The sequence below is a fragment of the Trachypithecus francoisi genome, unplaced genomic scaffold (genome assembly GCF_009764315.1).
Source record: "Trachypithecus francoisi isolate TF-2019V2 unplaced genomic scaffold, Tfra_2.0 Lachesis_group1, whole genome shotgun sequence".
Taxonomy (NCBI): domain Eukaryota; kingdom Metazoa; phylum Chordata; class Mammalia; order Primates; family Cercopithecidae; genus Trachypithecus; species Trachypithecus francoisi.
This window is the reverse complement of record NW_022681454.1, coordinates 347,026-371,488: the sequence shown is the minus strand read 5'-3', so window position 1 is coordinate 371,488 and position 24,463 is coordinate 347,026. Positions and strand designations below refer to the sequence as shown.

Below are 24,463 nucleotides of genomic sequence, written 5' to 3'. Positions count from 1 at the left end.
ACTCCATCTAAAATAAATAAATAAATAAATAAATAATAAATAAATAAATAAATAGAATATTTTGTATGGAAAAATAAGTTTTACTATGTCACAGAAAATTAAATGTATAATTCTTCACTTACCATTGTCTCCTAAAAATGTTCTTCCTTTTTGTTGTTGTTGAGATGGGGTCTTGCTCTGTTGGCAGGATGCACTGCAGTGGCACAACGTCAGCTCACTGCAACCTTCGCATCCTGGGTTCAAGCGATTCTCCCGCCTCAGCCTCCAGAGTAGCTGGGCCTACAGGCATGTGCCACTATGCCCAGCTACTTTTTGTATTTTCAGTAGAGATGGGGTTTCACCATGTTTGCCAGGATGATCTTGCTCTCTTGACCTCGTGACCCGTCTGTCTCAGCCTCCCAAAGTGCTGGGATTACAGGTGTGAGCCACCACGCCTGGCCTAAAAATTTTATTACTAATATACATTTCCTCTTAAGAAATTTTGAAATTCTGATGTGTTTCTTCATATGGTGGTACAATACACAACCCACTTATATGAATGCTTTACTTGTTCTAACTTTTGTTACATTGTACACACTTCGTGATAGAATCTCATACAATTTTTCTTTTACAAACACAGAAAAACAATACCGACTGACTTAATCCTCTTACCTGTGGACAGTAAATTCCTCTTATCTCAATTACATGATCTAAATGTTGCACTGATAACCTATAAATAACCTCAAACACCACAGTTAACAACAATTTACCACAGTAAAAACTTCAAACTTATCATTAGAACCTAAAGTCCATGTGAAATTACGTGGCATGAAGAGAACAGTGAGAAACTAGCCATAATACAAAAATGAAGAAAGGCTCTGGGGCATACATACCTGGCGATAAATACATAAAGACATCACAAAACTCAAGATAAGTAGAAAATAAGAACACAAATCCTCTTTACATTCATAATGAGTTGGTTCTATAGCCTGGGAACAGATGTCCCCTCCACATGCACAGTTAATGCCATTTGTTCACCACACATTATTTTCAATCTCTTACTTGGAGCTACAAACTAACTCCAGGAATATTTATGGCTAATCATGAGGCAACTATTAAACACCCAGAACTTTCTGTTTGTTCACTACAATAATACATCAAAACATCCCCATAATTGACAAAGTTTTCCCAGTACTTACCTGAACAAATAGGTAAAATAAACTAATTTATGTCAATTATAAAAACTGAAAGGAACAATAACTAAACAAAACAGCTTATATAGGGTTCTTAAAATGAAATGTTCTAACTAAAATATAACTTAATACATATATTATGAAATTACATCTAAAAATTTTATGTTCATTACTAAATTTTATAAAAATCATTCTTATAATTTCTGGCCAGCTCACATAATAAATACTTCATGAAGTGAAAAAAAAAAAAAAATAAGAGAGAGAATCAAAGAAATTAGAGCTCTAGCATGAACACCAAATAAAAACAGGGAATTTGTATGGGGAGATTCTCAACAACAATCCATTAGATTTCAGAGTAATTAATTAAATAAAAAGATGAAAATATAAACGTGGTTTCAGAATGAATCAGGCTTCTAGATTTCCAGTAAATTATCCATGGTATTCGTATAATCTTCTTTGTTCTAATATTGCTATTTTCTTTGGAAAATAGGTACAAACTCACACAAACACAATTGATTGCTCCGTAATTTTCTTACACCTAAGGTTTATCTTTAGAGCAACACATTTATATACTTAACTTCATGTAACGGGAACTAATGTTTGTATAAGTTTGCAGGAAAAGATGCCACATGTTCAAAGATAAATGTAAAACATTTTAAAAAGTATTCAGGATGCATAAATGAATTATAATTACACTCTAATACTACAATCATAATTGTACAGTTAGAAATAATTAAAGTGTATAATTGGATTGTGTGTAATACAAAGGATGAATGCTTGAGATGATGAATAACTCATTTACTCTGGTATATTACATGTTGTATACCTGTATAAGAAAATAACCCATATATGCCATAGATAAATATGCATACTATGTACCCACAAAAATTTTAGAAAATAACAAGAGTAAAAATGCAACATATGGGAAAGATATTCTTCAATATATTTGCTATTTAAAGCCATTGGAAAAACAGAATACTAAAAATGTCATTCAACTATGTTACCATCTTTTGCCTACACCCTTGAGTAAGGTGGGATAGCTGTTAAGTTGGTGGCATAATGAGACTTCCTTCAAGCAACATTTCAATACGTTAACAATTTTCTTTAGTTAAAAAATTGTTCCCACATAATCTTAAAATAATTAAATGTACTGTATTTTATTGCATAAATGTATAATTGGTAAAACAATTTACTAGTGAAATACAGATTGTTTTTCTCTCACTATAATGCAGAAGAATATTACTCTGAACACCTACCTCATGCATCACTCAATATTGTCAACTACAAAAAAGCCTCTCTGCTTAGATTTTCATCATGGATCTTTCATTTATGCTCTTACTCTTTCTTGTAAAAATTCATGAATAATGCCTACTGAATGAAAGAGAATCTCTCTTATCTCTGATGCAGCAACAATTCATCACATGCTTTCATATAAACAGGAATGTTGAAATAGTATGAAATAGGCCGGGCGCGGTGGCTCAAGCCTGTAATCCCAGCACTTTGGGAGGCCGAGACGGGCGGATCACGAGGTCAGGAGATTGAGACCATCCTGGCTAATACGGTGAAACCCTGTCTCTACTTAAAAATACAAAAAACTAGCCGGGCGACGAGGCGGGCGCCTGTAGTCCCAGCTACTCGGGAGGCTGAGGCAGGAGAATGGCGTAAACCGGGAGGCGGAGCTTGCAGTGAGCTGAGATCCGGCCACTGTACTCCAGCCTGGGTGGCAGAGCAAGACTCCGTCTCAAAAAAAAAAAAAAAAAAAAAAAAGAAATAGTATGAAATAATGAGTTGAATTAACTATTATATGCTTTTCAAAAAATCTATACTTTTTTCAAGTGAAAAAATATACTTTAAATGTAGCATCTCTTCAAAAATCTTCTTTTCAACTTGTATACAAAGAAATTCTCTAACAGGTTCAACTTTGCATTATTTTTTATATTTAATACTCTGATTTACTGCAGTGTCCAAAGTGTTAGTTCCTTAGTTCTTTCTACTGTAAATCCTCTGATGTTTACAGTCTTAATTTTAGACTAAATGTTTCTTCACATTTACTGCATCTACAAATTATATTCTAGTAGAAACTCTCTGGTGTTTTTTAAGCTGCAGTTTTTGAACAAATGTTTTTCCACATTTACTACATTTGTAGGATTTTTCTCCAATATAAATTTTCTGATGTTGAAGAAAGTCTCCTTCAGGGTTTTCCCCTATTACAAAATGTGTACAACCCTCTTTATGTTTGTATTGTTTGTCTTAAGAGTACTCTTCTTCACTTTTAAGGCCTATATTTTCTGAAAGGTCTTTCAACAGAAATTACATTTATAATGTTTTCGTTATGTACGAACTTTGCTAGTTAGTAAAATGTGAGTAGATATGACTTTTCTATATTTCTTATATTTCTACAACTTTTCTTGAGTATAAAGGCTATCACGTGCAAAAAGATGAGCATTGGTAAAAGTTTTGCCACATGTTTTGTATTTCCAGGGGATTTATTCAATAGGAATTATATATATACAGTAAGATATGACAAGCATTTGAAGGCTTTGCCACATTTTTCATATTTTTATGGCTTCTCACCAGTATCATTTCTCTTATATTTAGAATAGATTGAGGTGTGGTTACAAGCTTTGTCACACTTTTCATGTTTGCATTTTCTCTCCAGTGTGAATTATCTTATGATTAGAAAAGACTGAGGAAGATTTAAAGACTGCCACATTTTTCACATTTGTAAGACTTTCCTCCAATATGAGTTATCGTATGTTTAAGAAGCCTGGAGTATGGATTAAAGGTTTTGCCACATCATTTACATTTCTATGGTTTTATATCTAGTATGAATTTTCTTATATTCATCTTTCATATCTTCTCAAGGTTAAGTTTGTGGAATGAATCTTCTATGCTCAAATGTGAATTTTCGTAAAAGTTTGTGGATGGTCTGAAGGCTCTGCCACATTCTTCACATATATTATAGCATTTTTCCCCCGGAATGAATTCTCTTGTGTACAGTAAGGGTTGAGAACCTATTAAAGGCTTTGCCACATTCTTTACATGTGTAGGATTTCACTCTGGTATAAATTCTCTTATGTTTAACAAAGTTTGAGGATGTGGTAAAGACTGTGCCACATTCTTCACATGTCAAGCATTTTGCTCCAGCATGAATTTGCTTATGTTCATTAAGGATTGAGGACCATTTAAAGGCTTTTTCACACTGTTCACATGTGAAGTTCATCTCCAGCATGAATTATCTTATATTAAGTGTTGAGGACCAATTAAACGCTTTGCCACATTCTGTCACATGTGTAGGGCTTCCCTCCAGCATGATTTTTCTTATGTTTATTCACCAGTGAGGACTGTTTAAAGGTTTTGTCACATTCTTTACATTTGCAGGGTTTATCTCCAGTAATAATTTTCTGCTGCTCATTCAGGTTTGTGGACCATGCACAGGCTTTGCCACATTCTTCACATTTGTACAGTTTCTCTCTGGTATGAATTCTCTTATGTTTAGCAAGTTTTGAGAATGAGGTAAAGAACTTTGCCATGTTCTCCACATTTCCAGGGTTTCTCTCCAGTATAAATTTTCTCATGTTCATTCAGGTTTGTGGATCATCCAAAGGTTTGTCACATGCTTTAAATTTGTAGGATTTCTCTCAGGTATGAATTTTCTTATGTTTATTCAGGTGTGAGAACCGTTTAAAAGCTTTGTCACAATCTTTACATTTGTAGGGTTTATCTACAGTATGAATTTTCTTATGTTGACTCAGGAGTGAGAACTGTTTAAAGGCTTTGTCACATTCCTTGCATTTGTAGGGTTTAGCTGTGCTATGAATTTTCTTATGTTGACTCCGATCTGTGGACCGTCTAAAGGCTTTGCCACATTCTTCACATTTGTAGGGTTTCTCTCCAGTATGAATTTTTTTATGTTCATTCAGGACCCTGGACCGTCCAAAGGCTTTGCCACATTCATCACATTTGTAGGGCTTCTCTCCAGTATGAACTTTCTTATGTTCATTAAGTTTTGAGGACTGTCTAAAGGATTTGCCACATTCTTCACATGTGTAGGGCTTCTCTCCAGTATGAATTCTCTTGTGTTTAGTAAGGGTTGTGGACCTATTAAAGGCTTTGCCACACTCTTCACATTTGTAGGGTTTCTCTCCAGTATGAATTCTCTTATGTTTGGCAAAGTTTGAAGATGAGGTAAAGATTTTCCTACATTCTTCACATGTGATGGGTTTCTCTCCAGCATGAACTCTCTTATGTTTAGTAAGGGTTGTGAACCTATTAAAGGCTTTGCCACATTCTTCACATTTATAGGGTTTCTCTCCAGTATGAATTATTTTATGCTTAGCAAAGTGTGAGGATGTGGTAAAGATGCTGCCACATTCTTCACAAGTAAAAGGTTTCTCTCCAGTATGAATTCTCTTATGTTCATTAAATATTAAAGACCATTTAAAGGCTTTGCCACATTCTTCACATGTGTAGGGTTTCTCTCCAACATGAATTACCTTATGTTGAGTTAGGTGTGAAAACTTACGAAAAGATTTGCCACATTCTTTACATTTAAATTGTTTCTCTCCAGTATGTCTTGTCTTACGTTTGTTTGAATTTGAAAGTTTACTAACAACTTTGACGCTTGCTTTACACTGAAATATTTTGCTCTGGGTAGTTGACAAGCATTCATTAAATTCATTATAACCTCCTTTCTGCAACTTACAGTCATTCAAACTTTCACAGCCTTTTCTTAATTGTAAATTCTCATGTCCACATTTCTCATATCTTCTCAGTATAAGATTGTGGAATGAATCTTCTATGCCCTGCACTGGCCAACGGTCTTGGGTGAAATGAGAACACACAGCTGAAAGAAATAAAAATTACAAATTATCCCACTTAGTATATTCATATAAATATACTTTGTAAATCTTATGAAATTATTCAAACTACATTAGTAAGATGGCATAACAAAATCCCACAGGCCATAATTTCTTCACAGACATACACATGTAGCAAACATGTACTAAAAAAGATGCCTTTCTGTGAAACCTATAAATGAGTTAATTGTATGCAATGCCTCAGGTAAGCAAAATGCCAAGAGCCACATAGAACAGGAAGGAATGTTTGCTACATTTACCCACCAACAGCGCTTCCTCCTCCCCAATATAGCACTATGCCATTAGGAGTGAAGTATCAACTCCTGGCTTCTTCCTTTAAAGAGAATAAAAATACTGATACAGATATCCTTACTTCTGGCTTTTGGGTGTCTTTACAGAGCCTGGTTTTTGTCTCCAATACCACAGAGTGCTGAAATGGTGGTATACTTTGGGAGGACAGATTGGGTCTGCTGAAACCAAATGTAAATGCTTCAGGAGCAGACTGCCGTGCTAAATATAGGCAAGAGGTAGAACAAGTGATTAGAGACTGTGTTTTTTTTTTTTTTTTTTTTTTTTTTTAGAGACAGAGTCTCACTCTGTCACCCAGCCTGGAGTGCAGTGGTATGATCTCAGCTCACTGCAACCTCCGCCTCCTGGGTTCACATCATTCTCCTGCCTCAGCCTCCCGACTAGCTGGGACTACAGGCACCCACCACCATGCCCGGCTAATTTTTTGTATTTTTAGTGGAGACGGGCTTTCACCTTGTTAGCCAGGATGGTCTCGATCTCATGACCTCGTGATCCACCCGCCTTGGCCTCCCAAAATGCTGGGATTACAGGCGTGAGCCACTGCGCCCGGCCCTAGAGACTGTTAAGAAGGAACATGAACAAACCCTTTTAACTGAAAAGTAAACACAAAATTCCAGAGAAGACACATCCTTAGAAGATGTATGAGAGGTTACCATGATCTCCTTTAAGGACAATTGGTTTCAGACCATGTCAAGATATACCTACATTGTAAAGATTGTGACAAACAGCTTTTTGTTAATGTTCAAATAACAACCAAACATTACAATATATACAAAATATTAGAACAACATGGTCCAACAATCTAAAAATTTTCAGAAAAGCGACTGGGCATGGTGGCTCATGCCTGTAATCCCAGCACTTTGGCAGGCTGAGGTGGGAGGATCACAAGGTCAGGAGATAAGAGACCGCTTGGCTAACATGGTGAAGCCCTGTCCCTATTAAAAATACAAAAAAACTACCTGGACGTGGTGACGGGCACCTGTAGTCCTAGCTACGTGGGAGGCTGAGGCAGGAGAATGGTGTAAACACAGGAGGCAAAGCTTGCAGTGTGCCGAGGTCATGCCACTGCACTCGAGCCTGGGTGACAGAGTGAGACTCTGACACACACACACACACACATTTTCAGAAAAGACCAGGCATAGTGGCTCACGCCTGTAATCCCAGCACTTTGGGAGGCTGAGGCGGGCAGAGCACGAGGTCAAGAGATCAAAAACAACCTAGCCAAAATGGTGAAACTCCGTCTTTACTAAAACTACAAAAATTAGCTGGGCATGGTGGCACACACCTGTAGTCCCAGCTACTAAGGAGGCTGAGGCAGGAGAACTGCTTAAACTCTGGAGGTAGAGGTTGCAGTGAGCCAAGATCACACGATTGCACTCCAGCCTGAGTGACAGAATGAGACTCCATCTCAAAACAAAACAAAACAAAAACAAAAGTTCAGAACAATAATTAAAACTGAAGATAAACAAAGTTTTAAAATTTGACCAGAATAAAGCTCAATGAGCTAAATGGTAACACAACTAAATATAATTTAAAATATATACATAAATGAAAACATTAAAACTATAAAAAATCATGGAAGTGAAAAATACAAAAATGACTGAGAAATTTTCTTTTCTTTTTTTTTTTTGAGACAGAGTCTTACTCCGTCTCTCAGGCTGGAGTGCAGTGGTGCCATCTCGGCTCACTGTAAGCTCCGCCTCCTGGGTTCACACCATTCTCCTGCCTCAGCCTCCCAAGTAGCTGGGACTACAGGTGCTCGCCACCATACCTGGCCAATATTTTTTATATTTTTAGTACAGACAGGGTTTCACTGTGTTAGCCAGGATGGTCTCAATCTCCTGACTTTGTGATCCGCCCGCCTCAGCCTCCCAAAGTGTTGGGATTACAGGTGTGAGCCACTGTGCCCGAAGAGACTGCCTCTCAAAAAAGAAAAAGAAATTTTATCTTTAAGAAATTTTACAGAATTGCCAAGATACCACAAAGAATCTGTATAGATACACAAAAGTATAAGAAGTAAAGTCCTATCAACACAAAAATCTAAAAGACAAACAGGAAGACAGAAAAAGAAAATAAGGAACAAAGATAAAATAATACAGTAAAACAATTTATAAAACAGGTAAGCCTTTTTAGTTCAGCAAATTATTCAAATATTTATGAAGTAAACTTTCCATTCAAAATATATGCACCAAATAAAGGGACTGATTGCAAAAATTAAAAAACAAGATCCAACTTGTTTTTCTACAAGACTCACTTGAGGTCTAATTATTAAAGGAGACTGAAAAAGGCAAGATGAAAGAAGACATTTCATGGAAATAACCAAATAAGAGGACAAGAGATGCAAGTTATATAACACAAAGTACATCTTAAGTCAAAAACTCTATTTCATAAAATATACTTTAACTAAAAGCTCGTAAGGGGCAAAGGAGGACATTAAACAATAATAAACAGGTTCATTTACTTAGAACCCATGACAAATGTGTGTATACATACATTAATGTGTGTGTGTGAGTGTGTGTGTGTATCTTACATTAGGGTTCAAAATATACAAAGCAAATACTGACAGAATTAAAGCAAGATATAGGGAGCAATATAATTGTAGTGGGATAATTCAATACCCCCATATCTATAATGAATAATGAAACAAGACAGAATACTCATAAGGGAAGAGAAGACTTGAAAGCAGTATAAAACAATTTTGCCTAACAGAATTGTACAGCACACTGCTCAACAACAGAATACACATCCTTCTCAATAGCTCATACAATATTCTCCTTGATAGACTACATGTTAGGGCACACAAAAAACTTAATTTTAAAATTGAAATTTTATAGATTACTTTTAATGATCTAACTGGAATGAGAGTAGAAATAAAACTAAAACGTTTGCATATTTATAGAAAATAAACAACACACTCTTAGGCATGCTCTTGTTCAAAGTTTGAAATAATGTTATTAAGATGTCTAGCTGGGTACAGTGGCTCATGCCTGTAATCCCAGCACTTTGGGAGACTGAGGCAGGGGGATTACAAGGTCAGGAGATCGAGACCATCCTGGCTAACATGGTGAAATCCTCTCTCTACTAAAAATACCAAAAATTAGCCAGGTGGGGTAGTGGGCACCTACAGTCCCAGCTACTCGGGAGGCTGAGGCAGGAGAATGGCGTGAACCCAGGAGTCAGAGCTTGCAGTGAGCCTAGATCACGCCACTGCACTCCAGCCTGGGCGACAGAGCAAGACTCCGCCTCAAAAAAAAAAAAAAAAAGATGATGTCTAAATTGTTCAATGTAATCTACAGATTAAATGCAATCCCTATCAAATTTCTAATTAAATTCTTGCAGAAAAAGAAACAGCAACCCCCAATTCATGTGGAATTCAAGAAACAATGAAGCACTCAACAATCTTCAAAAAGAGTAACAATGTCAGAAACACTACAGTTCCTGATTTCAAAACACATACAAAGGTAAAGAATTAAGCCAGGCGTGGTGGCTCACACCTGTAATCCCAGCACTTTGAGAGGCCAAGGCTCTCAAGGTCAGGAGATTCAGACCATCCTGGCTAACACGGTGAAACCCTGTCTCTACTAAAAATACAAAAAATTAGCTGGGTGTGGTGGCGGGCACCTGTGGTCCCAGCTACTTGGGAGGCTGAGGCAGGAGAATGGCCTAAGTAAACCCGGGAGGCGGAGCTTCCATTAAGGCTGCATCATGCCACTGCACTCCAGCCGGGGCAACAGAGTTTTTGGCAACAGACTCCATCTCAAAAAATAAATAAGTAAATAAATAAAAGAATTAAAACAATCTGGTATGGGTTTGAAGGTGAACACCTAAATCAATAAAATCTGGCAAAAAGATGAACTGTCACACATATGGTCACATGAAGAGTAATTTGGCCACACACAATTATTGTAGCATTGCTACTGAAAGCAAATAAGTGAAAGTAATGCAAATTTCTCTCACGAAATAAATGGATAAATATAATCTGAAATATTAAAATAATGAAACATTGGCTGGGCATGGTGGCTCATGTCTGTAATCCCAGCACTTTGGGAGGCCAAGGCAGGTGGATCACTTGAGGTCAGGTGTTCGAGATCAGCCTGACAAATGTGGTGAAACCCTGTCTCTACTAAAAATACAAAAATTAGCTGGGTGTGGTGGTGCACACCTGTAATCCCAGCACTTTGGGAGGCCAAGGCAGGTGCATCACTTGAGGTCAGGCATTCGAGATCAGCCTGAGCAATGTGGTGAAACCGTCTCTACTAAAAATATAAAAATTAGCTGGGCATGATGGTGCACACCTGTAATCCCAGCTACTTGGGTGGCTGAGGCACAAGAATTGCTTGAACCCAGGAGGCAGAGGTTGCAGTGAGCTGAGATCGTGCCACTGCACTTACATTCTGACTGGGTAACAGAGCAAGACTCTGTCTCAAAAAAAAAAAAAAAAACCCTTTAAAAAAATAATGAAACATTACTGTTTATAAAAAGCAAAAAATATCCTAACGTATAATAAAGATAAACATTGATGGCACTGTGTAACATGAAATAAGTCAGCCAAGAAGAGACAAAAATTGCATGAGTCAACTTACATGAGACATCTAAAGCAGTCTGACTCTAAAATAGAAAACAGAAGTTTTTGTAAAGCGCCAGAAAACAGAAAAAGTACGTAGTTGTTTAATGTGTATGAGTGTTAAGATTTGCAAGATAAACATATTCCAGAGATAGAGTGCATAACAATATTGATATGACTAAGGTAAATACTTAAAAGTATTCATAGGCCGGGCACGGTGGCTCAAGCCTGTAATCCCAGCACTTTAGGAGGCCGAGGCGGGCGGATCACGAGGTCAGGAGATCCAGACCATCCTGGCTAACACCGTGAAACCCCGTCTCTACTAAAAAATACAAAAAACTAGCCGGGCGAGGTGGCGGGCGCCTGTAGTCCCAGCTACTCGGGAGGCTGAGGCAGGAGAATGGCATGAACCCGGGAGGCGGAGCTTGCAGTGAGCTGAGATCCGGCCACTGCACTCCAGCCGGGCCACAGAGCGAGACTCCGTCTCAAAAAAAAAAAAAAAAAGTATTTATGGCACATGTATACCTATGTACCATGTTTTCCACATGTACCCCAGAAGTTAAATTGTAATAACAAAATTTGGAAAAAAACGGTATTTAAGATTGTAAAGTTTTGGCTGGGTGCAGTGGCTCACACCTGTAATCTCAGCATTTTGGGAGGCTGAGGTGGGCGGATAACGAAGTCAGGAGATCAAGACCAGCCTAGTCAATATGGTGAAACCCCGTCTCTACAAAAAATAGAAAAATTAGTTGGGCGTGGTGGTGCACACCTGTAATCCCAGCTACTCAGGAGGCTGAGGCAAAACAATCACTTGAATCTGGGAGGAGGATGCAGCGAACCGAGATTGCATCGCTGCACTCTAGCCTGCATGACAGAGTGAGACTCCATGTCAAAAAGAAAAAAAAAAAGATTGTAAAGTTTATGTGTTTTTGACAATTAAAAATAGTATCTAAAATCTGAGATACAGACATATGACAGTTTTTGAACTTACCTACAAGTCGCAAAAGTGTTTCTCCCACACATAAATATAGATTTACAAATAAATAGAGAGTAAAATTAGGAGGATTTCAATGACTACTCAAAGCCACCACTGTATACACAAACAGAACAAGTATACAACTCATAAACAAAACAAAAACAATATGCATACAGATAAATAAACACAGACTCAAATTGGAAATAGACATATCAGTGATCCATATTTGACTTGTGCTCCAGTCTTACACTGCACATGGTTGGATGCTGTCAATTGTAGTATAAAATAAAAACATCCTTGTCTTGTTCCAGATCTTGAATAAAAAGTTTTCGGCTCTTTCCTACCCAGTATGGTATCAGCTATTAATCTGATCATTATTAATCATATATGGTCTTTACTGTATTGAGGTACATATAATCTATACCTAATTTGTTGAGTTGCTTAAATCACAAAGGCATGTTCAATTCTGGCAATGTTTCTTCTGTATCCACAATAACAAAAAAGGTGCTGGCCAGGTGCGGTGGCTCACGCCTGTAATCCTAGCACTCTGGGAGGCTGAGGCATAAGGATCACCTGAGGTTAGGAGTTCAAGAACAGCCTGGTCAACATGGCGAAACCCTGTCTCTAGTAAAAATACAAAAATTAGCTGGATGCAGTCCAGCTACTCCCAGCTACACAGAAGAATTGCTTGAACCTAGGAGGCAGAGGTTGTGGTGAGCTGAGATCGCATCAGTGCACTCCAGTCTGGGTGACAAAGCAGGACTCCATCCCAAATAAAATAAAGTAAAATGAAATAAAATATGTCTAGCAGCAAACTGAATTGAAAAGGTGAACACTCTCTACACTGATAATTAAAAAACATTGATAATGCTGGGCATGGTGGCTCACATCTGTAATCCTAGCACTTTGGGAGGCCAAGGTGGGCAGATCACAACGTCAGGAGTTCGAGAGCAGCTTGACCAACATGGTGAAACCCCATCACTACTAAAAATACAAAAATTACCGGGGCGTGGTGGCATGTGCCTGTTGCCCCAGCTATTCAGGAGGTTGAGGCAAGAGAATCATTTGAACCTGAGAGGCAGAGGTTGTGGTGCACTGAGATCACACCATTGCACTCCAGCCTGGGCAACAGAGTGAGACTTCGTCTCAGAAAACAAACAACAACAGAATTGATAAAAAACTGAAAAAGACATAAAAATTGAAAGATATTTTTCCTCATGTATTGAAAAAACATTAGGAAAGTGGCCATTCTACCAAAGGTGACACACAGATTCAATGCCATCTCTATCAAAATACCAATGACTTTTTCACAGAAATGGAACAAACAGCCGGCTGCGGTGGCTCAAGCCTGTAAACCCAGCACTTTGGGAGGCCGAGACGGGCGGATCACGAGGTCAGGAGATCGAGACCATCCTGGCCAACACAGTGAAACCCTGTCTCTACTAAAAAATACAAAAAAACTAGCCAGGCGAGGTGGCGGCGCCTGTAGTCCCAGCTACTCGGGAGGCTGAGGCAGGAGAATGGCGTGAACCCGGGAGGCGGAGCTGAGATCCGGCCACTGCACTCCAGCCTGGGCGACAGAGCGAGACTCTGTCTCAAAAAAAAAAAAAAAAAAAAAAAAAAAAAAAAAAAAAAAAAAGAAATGGAACAAACAAGCTTAAAATTAATCAGGACCAACCAAAGACCCCCAAATAGCGAAGGTAATCCTTGGCAAAAAGAATCAGGTTGGAGGCATTACACTACCTGACTCCGAAATATCCTATAAAGCCATAATAAGCAAAACAACATGACACTGGCATAAAAACAGACATATCAAACTATCCAGTGAGCTCAGTAATAAATTCATGAACCTAGAGGCAAGTGATTTTCAACAAAGATGTCAAGAACACACATTTGGAAAAAGACAGTCTTTTCAATAAATGGTGCTAGGAAAATTGATTATCTACATGATAATCAAAAAATGAAAGTAGGCCCCTAGCTCTTATGATATAAAAAACTCAATTGCACATAAAGATTTAAATGTGAAACCCAAACTTATAAAGCTATTTGGATAAATACGGAGGAATGCTTTACCACTTATTACAGAGCAAAGAATTTTTAAGTAAGACCTCAAAAGCACAGGCAAAAGAAGCAACAATATGCAAATGGGATTACAACAAACTAAAAATGTTTTGCACAGCAAAGAAAACATTAACAAAGTGAAGAGATAATCTACAGAGTGAAATAAAATATTTGTGAAATGCACACAAAAGATAAACTTATAGAATATTTAACAAGCTTAACAACAAAAATAACACACAATTTAAACATAGAGCAGAGACATCCCATTCCAAGATGGCTGAATAGGAATGGCTCCAGTTTGCAGCTTCCAGTGTGATCAACATAGAAGACGGGTGATTTCTGCATTTCCAACCGAGGTACCCGGTTCATCTCATTGGGACTGGTTGGACAATGGGTGCAGTGCAGCCCACGGAGGGTGAGTCGAAACAGGGAGGGGCATCACCTCACCTGGGAAGCACAAGGGGTTGGGGGATTTCCCTTTCCTAGCCAAGGGAAGCTGTGACAGACTGTATCTGGAAAATCGGGACACTCCTGCCCAAATACTGTGCTTTCCAATGGTCTTAGCAAACAGCACACAGGAGATTATATCCCGTGCCTGGCTTGCCAGGTCCCACGACCATGGAGCCTTGCTCACTGCTAGCGCAGCAGTCTGAGATTGACCTGCGAGGCAGCAGCCTGACAGGGGGAGAAGCGTCCACCATTGCTGAGGCTTGAGTAAGTAAACAAAGCAGCCAGGGAAGCTCAAACTGGGCGGAGCCCCCTGCAGCTCAGCAAGGCCAGTTGCCTCTACAGATTCCACCTCTGGGGATAGGGTATAGCTGAACAAAAGGCAGCAGAAATTTCTACAGATTTCATCATCCCTGTCTGACAGCTCTGAAGAGAGCTGTGGTTCTCCCAGCATGGTGTTTGAGATCTGAGAACGGGCAGACTGCCTCCTCAGTGGGTCTCTGACCCCCGTGTAGCCTAACTGGGAGACACCTCCCAGTAGGAGTCGACTGACATCTAATAGAGGCAGGTGCCCCTCTGGGACAAAGCTTCCAGAGGAAGGATCAGGCAGCAATATTTGCTGTTCTGCAGCCTCCGCTGGCAATACCCAGGCAAAGAGGGTCTGGAACGGACCTCCAGCAAACTCCAACAGACCTGTAGCTGAGGGACTTGTTAGAAGAAAAACACAACAAACAGAAAGGAATAGCATTGACATCAACAAAAAGGACATCCACACCAAAACCCCATCTGTAGGTCACCAACATCAAAGACCAAAGGTAGATAAAACCACAGAGATGGGGAGAAAACAGAGCAGAAAAGCTGAAAATTCAAAAAACTAGAGCGCCTCCTCTCCTCCAAAGGATCACAGCTCCTCACCAGCATCGGAACAAAGCTAGATGGAGAATGACTATGATGAGCTGACAGAAGTAGGCTTCAGAGGGTCAGTAATAACAAACTTCTCTGAGCTAAAGAAGGATGTTGGACCCCATCGCAAGGAAGCTAAAAACCTTGGAAAAAGATCAGACGAATGGGTAACTAGAATAAACAGTGTAGAGAAGACCTTAAATGACCTGAAGGGGCTGAAAACCATGGCACGAGAACTACGTGAAACATGCACAAGCTTCAATAGCTGATTTGATCAAGAGGAAGAAAGGGTATCAGAGATTGAAGATCAAATGAATGAAATAGAGAGAGAAGAGAAGTTTAGAGAAAAAAGAGTAAAAAGAAATGAACAAAGCCTCCAAGAAATATGGGACCATGTGAAAAGACCAAATCTACGTTTGATTAGTGTACCTGAAAGTGATGAGGAGAATGGAACCAAGTTGGAAAACACTCTTCAGGATAATACCCAGGAGAACTTCCCCAACCTAGCAAGGCAGGCCAACATTCAAATTCAGGAAATACGAAGAACACCACAAAGATACTCCTCGAGAAGAACAACCTCAAGACACATAATTGTCAGATTCACCAAGGTTGAAACGAAGGAAAAAATGTTAAGGGCAGCCAGAGAGAAAGGTCGGGTTACACACAAAGGAAAGCCCATCAGACTAACAGCGGATCTCTTGGCAGAAACTCTACAAGTCGAAGAGAATGGGGGGCCAATATTCAACATTCTTAAAGAAAAGAATTTTCAACCTAGAATTTCATATCCAGTCACACTAAGCTTCATACGTGAAGGAGAAATAAAATCCTTTACAGACAGGCAAGCAAATGCTTAGAGATTTTGTCGCCATCAGACCTGCCTTAAAGAGCTCCTGAAGGAAGCATTAAACATGGAAAGGAACAACTTGTACCAGCCACTACAAAAACATGCCAAATTGTAGAGACTATCGATGCTAGGAAGAAACTGCATCAACTTACGGGCAAAATAACCAGCTAACATCATAATGACAGGAGCAAATTCACACATAACAATATTAACCTGACTTCAAACTATACTACAAGGCTACAGTAACCAAAACAGCATTGCACTGGAACCAAAACAGAGATATAGACCAATGGAACAGAACAGAGCCTTCAGAAATAATACCACCCATCTACAAGCATCTGATCTTTGAAAAACCTGACAAAAACAAGAAATGGGGAAAGGATTCCCAATTTAATAAATGGTGCTAGGAAAACTAGCTAGTCCTATGTAGAATGATGAAACTGGATCCCTTCCTTAACATCTTATACAAAAATTAATTCAAGATGGATTAAAAACTTAAATGTTAGACCTAAAACCATAAAAACCCTAGGAGAAAACCTAGGAAATACCATTCAGGACTCAGGCATAGGCAAGGACTCCATGACTGAAACGCCAAAAGCAATGGCAACAAAAGCCAAAATAGACAAATAGGATCTCATTAAACTAAAGAGTTTCTGCACAGCAAAAAAAAACTACCATCAGAGTGAACAGGCAACCTACAGAAAGGGAAAAAATTTTTTGCAATCTACCCATCTGACAAAGGCTAATATCCAGAATCTATAAAGAACTTAAAGAAATTTACAAGAAAAAAACAACCCCATCAAAAAGTGGGCAAAGGATATGAACAGACTTTTCTCAAAAGAAGATACTCTCACCCTAATACTGTGCTTTTCCAATGGTCTTAGCAAACGGCACACCAGGAGATTATATCCTATGCCTGGCTCGGAGGGTCCCACGCCCACGGAGCCTCGCTCACTGCTAGCACAGCAGTCTGAAATCAACTGCAAGGCAGCAGCAAGGCTGGGGGAGGGATATCTGCCATTGCTGAGGCTTGAGTAGGTAAACAAAGCAGCCAGGAAGCTCGAACTAGGTGGAGCCCACCGTAGCTCAAGGAGGCCTGCCTGCCTCTGTAAACTCCATCTCTGGGGGAAGGGCATAACTGAACAAAAGGCAGCAGAAACTTCTGCAGACTTAAACATCCCTGTCAGCTTTGAAGAGAGTGGTGGTCCTCCCAGCACGGAGTTTGAGATCTGAGAACAGACAGTCTGCCTCCTCAAGTGGGTCACTGACCCCAGAGTGGCCTAACTGGGAGACATCTCCCAGTAGGGGCTGACTGACACCTCATACAGCCGGGTGCCCCTCTGAGATGAAGTTTCCAGAAGAAGGATCACGTGGCAACATTTGCCGTTGTGCAATATTTGCTGTCCTGCAGCCTCCGCTGGTGATACCCAGCAAACAGCGTCTGGAGTGGACCTCCAGCAAACTCCAACAGATCTGCAGCTGAGGGTCCTGACTGTTAGAAGAAAAACTAAGAAACACAAAGGACATCCACATCAAAACCCCATCTGTATGTCACCATCATCAAAGACCAAAGGTAGATAAAACTACAAAGATGGGGAGAAACCAGAGCAGAAAAGCTGAAAATTCTAAAAATCAGAGTGCCTCTTCTCCTACAAAGGAATGCAGCTCCTCACCAGCATATGGAACAAAGTTGGACAGCGAATGACTTTGACAAGTTGAGAGACGAGGGCTTCACACGATCAGTAATAACAAACTTCTCCAAGCTAAAGGAGGATGTTCGAATCCATTGCAAAGAAGCTAAAAACTGGCCGGGCACGGTGGCTCAAGCCTGTAATCCGAGCACTTTGGGAGGCCGAGACGGGTGGATCACGAGGTCAGGAGATCAAGACCATCCTGGCTAATACGGTGAAACCCTGTCTCTACTAAAAAATACAAAAAACTAGCTGGGCGAGGTGGCAGGCGCCTGTAGTCCCAGCTACTCAGGAGGCTGAGGCAGGAGAATGGCGTAAACCTGGGAGGCAGAGCTTGCAGTGAGCTAAGATCCGGCCACTGCACTCCAGCCTGGGCGACAGAGCGAGACTCCGTCTCAAAAAAAAAAAAAAGCTAAAAACCTTGAAAAAAGATTAGACAAATGGCTAACTAGAATAAACGGCATAGAGAAGACCTTAAATAACCTGATGGAGCTGAAAAACGTGGCACGAGAACTACGTAATGCATGCACAAGCTTCAGTAGCTGATTCGATCAAGTGGAAGAAAGGGTATCAGAGATTGAAGATCAAATGAATGAAATGAAGCAAGAAGAGAAGTTTAGAGAGAAAAAAAGAAACAAACGAAGCCTCCAAGAAATATGGGACTATGTGAAAAGACCAAATCTACATTTGATTAGTGTACCTGAAAGTAATGAGGAGAATGGAACCAAGCTGGAAAACACTCTTCCGGAAATTATACAGGAGAACTTCCCCAACCTAGCATGGCAGGTCAACATTCAAATTCAGGAAATACAGAGAGCACCAGAAAGATACTCCTCAAGAAGAGCAACCCTAAGACACATAATTGTCAGATTCACCAAGGTTGAAATGAAGGAAGAAATGTTAAGGGCAGCCAGAGAGAAAGGTCACATTATCTACAAAGGGAAGCCCATCAGACTAAGAGCAGATCTCTTGGCAGAAACTCTACAAGCCAGAAGGGGGTGGGGGGGCCAATATTCAACATTCTTAAAGAAAAGAATTTTCAACCCAGAATTTCATATGCAGCCAAACTAAGCTCCATAAGTGAAGGGGAAATAAAATCCTTTACAGACAAGCAAATGCTGAGAGATTTTGTCACCACCAGGCCTGCCTTACAAGAGCTTCTGAAGGAAGCGCTAAACATGGAAAGGAACAACCGGTACCAGTCACTGCAAAAACATGCCAACTGTAAAGACCATCAATGCTAGGAAGAAACTGCATCAACTAATGAGCAAAATAACCAGCTAACATCATAATGAGAGGAGCAAATTCACACATAACAATATTAATCTTAAATGTAAGTGGACTAAATGCTCCAATTAAAAGACACAGACTGGCAAACTGGATAAAGAGTCAAGACCCATTAGTGTGCTGTATTCAGGAGACCCATCTCACGTGCAGAGATACACATAGGCTCAAAATAAAGGGATGGAGGAAGATCTACCAAGCAAATGGAAAGAAAAAAAAAAAGCAGGGGTTGCAATCCTAGTCTTTGATAAAACAGACTTTAAACCAACAAAGATCAAAAGAGACAAAGAAGGTCACTACATAATGGTAAAGGGACCAATTCAACAAGAGCTAATTATCCTAAATATATATGCACCCAATACAGGAGCACCCAGATTCATAAAGCAAGTCCTTAGAGACATACAAAGAGACTTACACTCCCACACAATAATAATGGGAGATTTTAACACCCCACTGTCAACATTAGACAGATCCATGAGACAGAAAGTTAACAAAGATATCCAGGAATTGAAATCAGCTCTGCATCAAGCATACCTAATAGACATCTACAGAACTCTCCATCCCAAATCAACAGAACATACATTCCTCTTAGCACCACGTCGCACTTATTCCAAAATTGACCATACAGTTGGAAGTAAAGCACTCCTCAGCAAATGTAAAAGAACAGAAATTATAACAAACTGTCTCTCAGACCACAGTGCAAACTAGAACTCAGGATTAAGAAACTCACTCAAAACTGCTCTAATACATGGAAACTGAACAACCTGCTCTGGAATGACTACTGGGTACATAACCAAATGAAGACAGAAATAAAGAATGTTCTTTGAAACCAATGAGAACAAAGATACAACATACCAGAATCTCTGGGACACATTTAAAGCAGTATGTAGAGGGAAATTTGTAGCACTAAATGCCCACAAGAGAAAGCAGGAAAGATCTAAAATTGACACTCTAACACCACAATTAAAAGAACTAGAGAAGCAACAGCAAACACATTCAAAAGCTAGCAGAAGGCAAGAAATAACTAAGATCAGAGCAGAACTAAAGGAGATAGAGACACAAAAAACCCTTAAAAAAAAAAAAAGCAACGAATCCAGGAGCTGGTTTTTTGAAAAGATCAACAAAATTGATAGACTGTTAGCAAGACTAATAAAGAAGAAAAGAGAGAAGAATCAAATAGACGCAATAAAAAATGATTAAGGGGATATCACCACTGATCCCACAGAAATACAAACTACCATCAGAGAATACTATAAAGACCTCCACGCAAATAAATTAGAAAATCTAGAAGAAATGGATAAATTCCTGGACACTTACACTCTCCCAAGACTAAACCAGGAAGAAGCTGAATCCCTGAATAGACCAATAACAGGTTCTGAAATTGAGGCAATGATAAATAGCCTATCCAACAAAAACAGTCCAGGACCAGACGGATTCACAGCCGAATTCTACCAGAGGTACAAAGAGGAGCTGGTACCATTCCTTCTGAAGCTATTCCAATCAATAGAGAAATTGGGAATCCTCCCTAACTCATTTTATGAGGCCAATATCATCCTGATACCAAAGCCTGGCAGAGACACAACAAAAAAAGAGAATTTTAGACCAATATCCCTGATGAGCATTGATGCAAAAATCCTCAATAAAATACTGGCAAATCGAATCCAGCAGCACATCAAAAAGCTTATCCACCATGATCAAGTGGGCTTCATCCCTGGGATGCAAGGCTGGTTCAACATATGCAAATCAATAAACGTAATCCATCATATAAACAGAATCAAACACAAAAACCATATGATTATCTCAATAGATGCAGAAAAGGCCTCTGACAAAAGTGAACAGTGCGTCATACTAAAAACTCTCAATAAACTAGGTATTGATGGGATGTATCTCAAAATAATAAGAGCTATTTATGCAAACCCATAGCCAATATCATACTGAATGGGCAAAAACTGGAAACATTCCCCCCGTCCTTTTTTTTTTGAGATGGAGTCTCGCTCTGTCACCCAGGCTGGAGTGCAGTGGCATGATCTTGGTTCACTGCAAGCTCTGCCTCCTGGGTTCATGCCATTCTTCTGTCTCAGCCTCCTGAGTAGCTAGGAGGGACTACAAGTGCCCACCACCACACCTGGCTAATTGTTGTTTTTTTTTTTTTTTTTTTTTAAGTAGAGACCAGGTTTCACCGTGTTAGCCAGGATGGTCTTGATCTCCTGACCTCGTGATCCGTCTGCCTTGGCCTCCCAAAGTGCTGGGATTACATGCATGGGCCACCGCACCTGGCCAGGAAGCATTCCCTTTGAAAACTGGCACAAGACAGGGATGCCCTCTCTCACCACTCCTATTCAACATAGTGTCAGAAGTTCTGGCCAGGGCAATCAGGTAGGAGACAGAAATAAAGGGTATTCAACTAGGAGAAGAGGAAGCCAAATTGTCCCTGTTTGTAGATGACATGATTGTATATTTAGAAAACCCCATCGCCTCCGCCCAAAATCTCCTTAAGCTGATAAGCAACTTCAGCAAAGTCTCAGGATACAAAATCAATGTGAAAAAATCACAAGCATTCGTATACACCAAAAACAGACAAACAGAGAGCCAAATCATGAGTGAACTCCCATTCACAATTGCTTCAAAGAGAATAAAATACCTAAGAATCCAACTTACAAGGGATGTGAAGGACCGCTTCAAGGAGAACTACAAACCACTGCTCAGTGAAATCAAAGAGGACACAAACAAATGGAAGAACATTCCATGCTCATGGATAGGAAGAATCAGTATTGTGAAAATGGCCACATTGCCCAAGGTAATTAATAGATTCAATGCCATCCCCATCAAGCTACCAATGACTTTCTTCACAGAATTGGAAAAAACTACTTTAAAGTTCATATGGAACCAAAAAAGAATCTCCATTGCCAAGACAATCCTAAGCCAAAAGAACAAAGCTGGAGGCATCACGCTACCTGACTTCAAACTGTACTACAAGGCTACAGTAACCAAAACAGCATGGTACTGGTACCAAAACAGAGATATAGACCAATGGAAGAGAACAGAGCCCTCAGAAGTAATACCACACATCTACAAGCATCTGCTCTTTGACAAACCTGACAAAAACAAGAAATGGCAAAACGATTCCCGATTTAATAATTGGTGCTGGGAAAACTGGCTAGCCATATGTAGAAAGCTGAAACTGGATCCCTTCCTTACACCTTATATAAAAATTAATTCAAGATGGATTAAAGACTTAAATGTTAGACCTAAAACCATAAAAACTCTAGAAGAAAACCTAGGCAATACCATTCAGGACATAGGCATGGGCAACGACTTCAGGACTAAAACACCAAAAGCAATGGCAACAAAAGCCAAAATGGACAAATGGGATCTAATTAAACTAAAGAGTTTCTGCACATCAAAAGAAACTACCATCAGAGTGAACAGGCAACCTACAGAATGGGAGAAAATTTTTACAATCTACCCATCTGACAAAGGGCTAACATCCAGAATCTACAAAGAACTTAAATAAATTTACAAGAAAAAAAATGAAACAACCCCATCAAAAAGTAGGCACAAGATATCAAAAGAAGACATTTATGCAGCCAACAGACACATGAAAAAATGGTCATCATCACTGGCCATCAGAGAAATGCAAATCAAAACCACAATCAGATACCATCTCACACCAGTTAGAATGGTGATCATTAAAGTCAGGAAACAACAGGTGCTGGAGAGGATGTGGAGAAATAGGAACACTTTTACACTGTTAGTGGGACTGTAAACTAGTTCAACCATTGTGGAAGACAGTGTGGCGATTCCTCAAGGATCTACAATTAGAAATACCATTTGACCCAGCCATCCCATTACTGGGTATATATCCAAAGGACTATAAATCATCCTGCTATAAAGACACATGCACATGTATGTTTATTGCGGCACTATTCACAATAGCAAAGACTTGGAACCAACCCAAATGTCCATCAATGATAGACTGGATTAAGCAAATGTGGCACATATACAACATAGAATACCATGCAGCCATAAAAAAGGATGAGTTCATGTCCTTTGCAGCGACATGGATGAAGATGGAAACCATCATTCTGAGCAAACTATCACAAGGACAGAAAACCAAACACCGCATGTTCTCACTCATAGGTGGGAACTGAACAATGAGAACACTTGAACACAGGGTGGGGAATATCACACACTCGGGCTTGTCATGGGGTCGGGGGAGGGACAGCATTAGGAGAAATACCTAATGTAAATGATGGGTTAATGGGTGCACCAGGCCAGCATGGCACATGTATACCTATGTAACGAGCCTGCATGTTGTGCACACATACCCTAGAACTTAATTTAAAAAAAAAAACAAAAAACAAAAACCAGAAAGATATTCTGACACATCTTACAAAAACAAAGGCTGAGATCATTATGTTAAAAAAAATAGTCAAAAAGAAACAGATATCAATTAGTGATACCAATATAAAAATCAGTCAAATGTATAGAAACAGTAAGTAAAATGGTGTTTCCCAAGAGCTGAAGAGAGGAAAAGGGCAGTTTGTTTATTGAGTATTACATTTTACTTTTGTAAGATAAAATTAATCTAAAGATCCATTGCAGGCTGTGCGTGGTGCCTCAAGCCTGTAATCCCAGCACTTTGGGAGGCCGAGACAGGCAGATCACGAGGTCAGGAGATCGAGACCATCCTGGCTAAGCCGGTGAAACCCCGCCTCTACTAAAAAATACAAAAAACTAGCTGGGCAAGGTGGCGGGCACCTGTAGTCCCAGCTACTCAGGAGGCTGAGGCAGAAGAATGGCATAAACCCAGGAGGCGGAGCTTGCAGTGAACTGAGATCAGGCCACTGCATTCCAGCCTGGGCAAGAGACAGAGACTCCGTCTGAAAAAAAAAAAAAAAAAGATCCATTGCAAAATAATGTAAATGCACTTAACTCCACTAGACTGTATACCTGAAAATGTTTAAGATGGCAATTTTATGTTTTTCATCACAATGAAATATTTACATCTACCTAAAAAGGTTACATTTTTAAAAAATCACCTTCAAATAACAAGTGTTTCTCTCACAGAGTAACATATAATCAAACAATAAATAGATGGTAAATTTACGGTTTCTTTGACTACTCACCTACACAAGGAAACACTGATGACTACCCAAGAAAATAAATAATTTATAAACAAAGTAGGGCAATATTTATACAGGCAAATACCACATAGGTAACTTTTATAGGCAACGGAAATGTCATTCATATATACACACACACACACACACACACACACATATATATATAAATTTGCTCCAATGATTTATACATGGTCATAAAATGTACAAAGTGGAAAATTACCATACAA

The 24,463-nt window shown here is 39.5% G+C and overlaps 1 protein-coding gene across 1 annotated transcript in view; it reads right to left on the bottom strand.

Moving 5' to 3' along the window:
- Positions 1–3,482: 3,482 nt before the first annotated feature.
- LOC117084992 (zinc finger protein 141) overlaps positions 3,483–24,463 on the bottom strand; it is a 41,077-nt gene continuing 20,096 nt past the window's right edge. Inside the window, exon 4 of the mRNA XM_033213354.1 lies at positions 3,483–6,018. Within this exon, the coding sequence (XP_033069245.1) occupies positions 4,814–6,018 (1,205 nt within the window). The 3' untranslated portion in view covers positions 3,483–4,813. The remainder of the gene's footprint in view (positions 6,019–24,463) is intronic.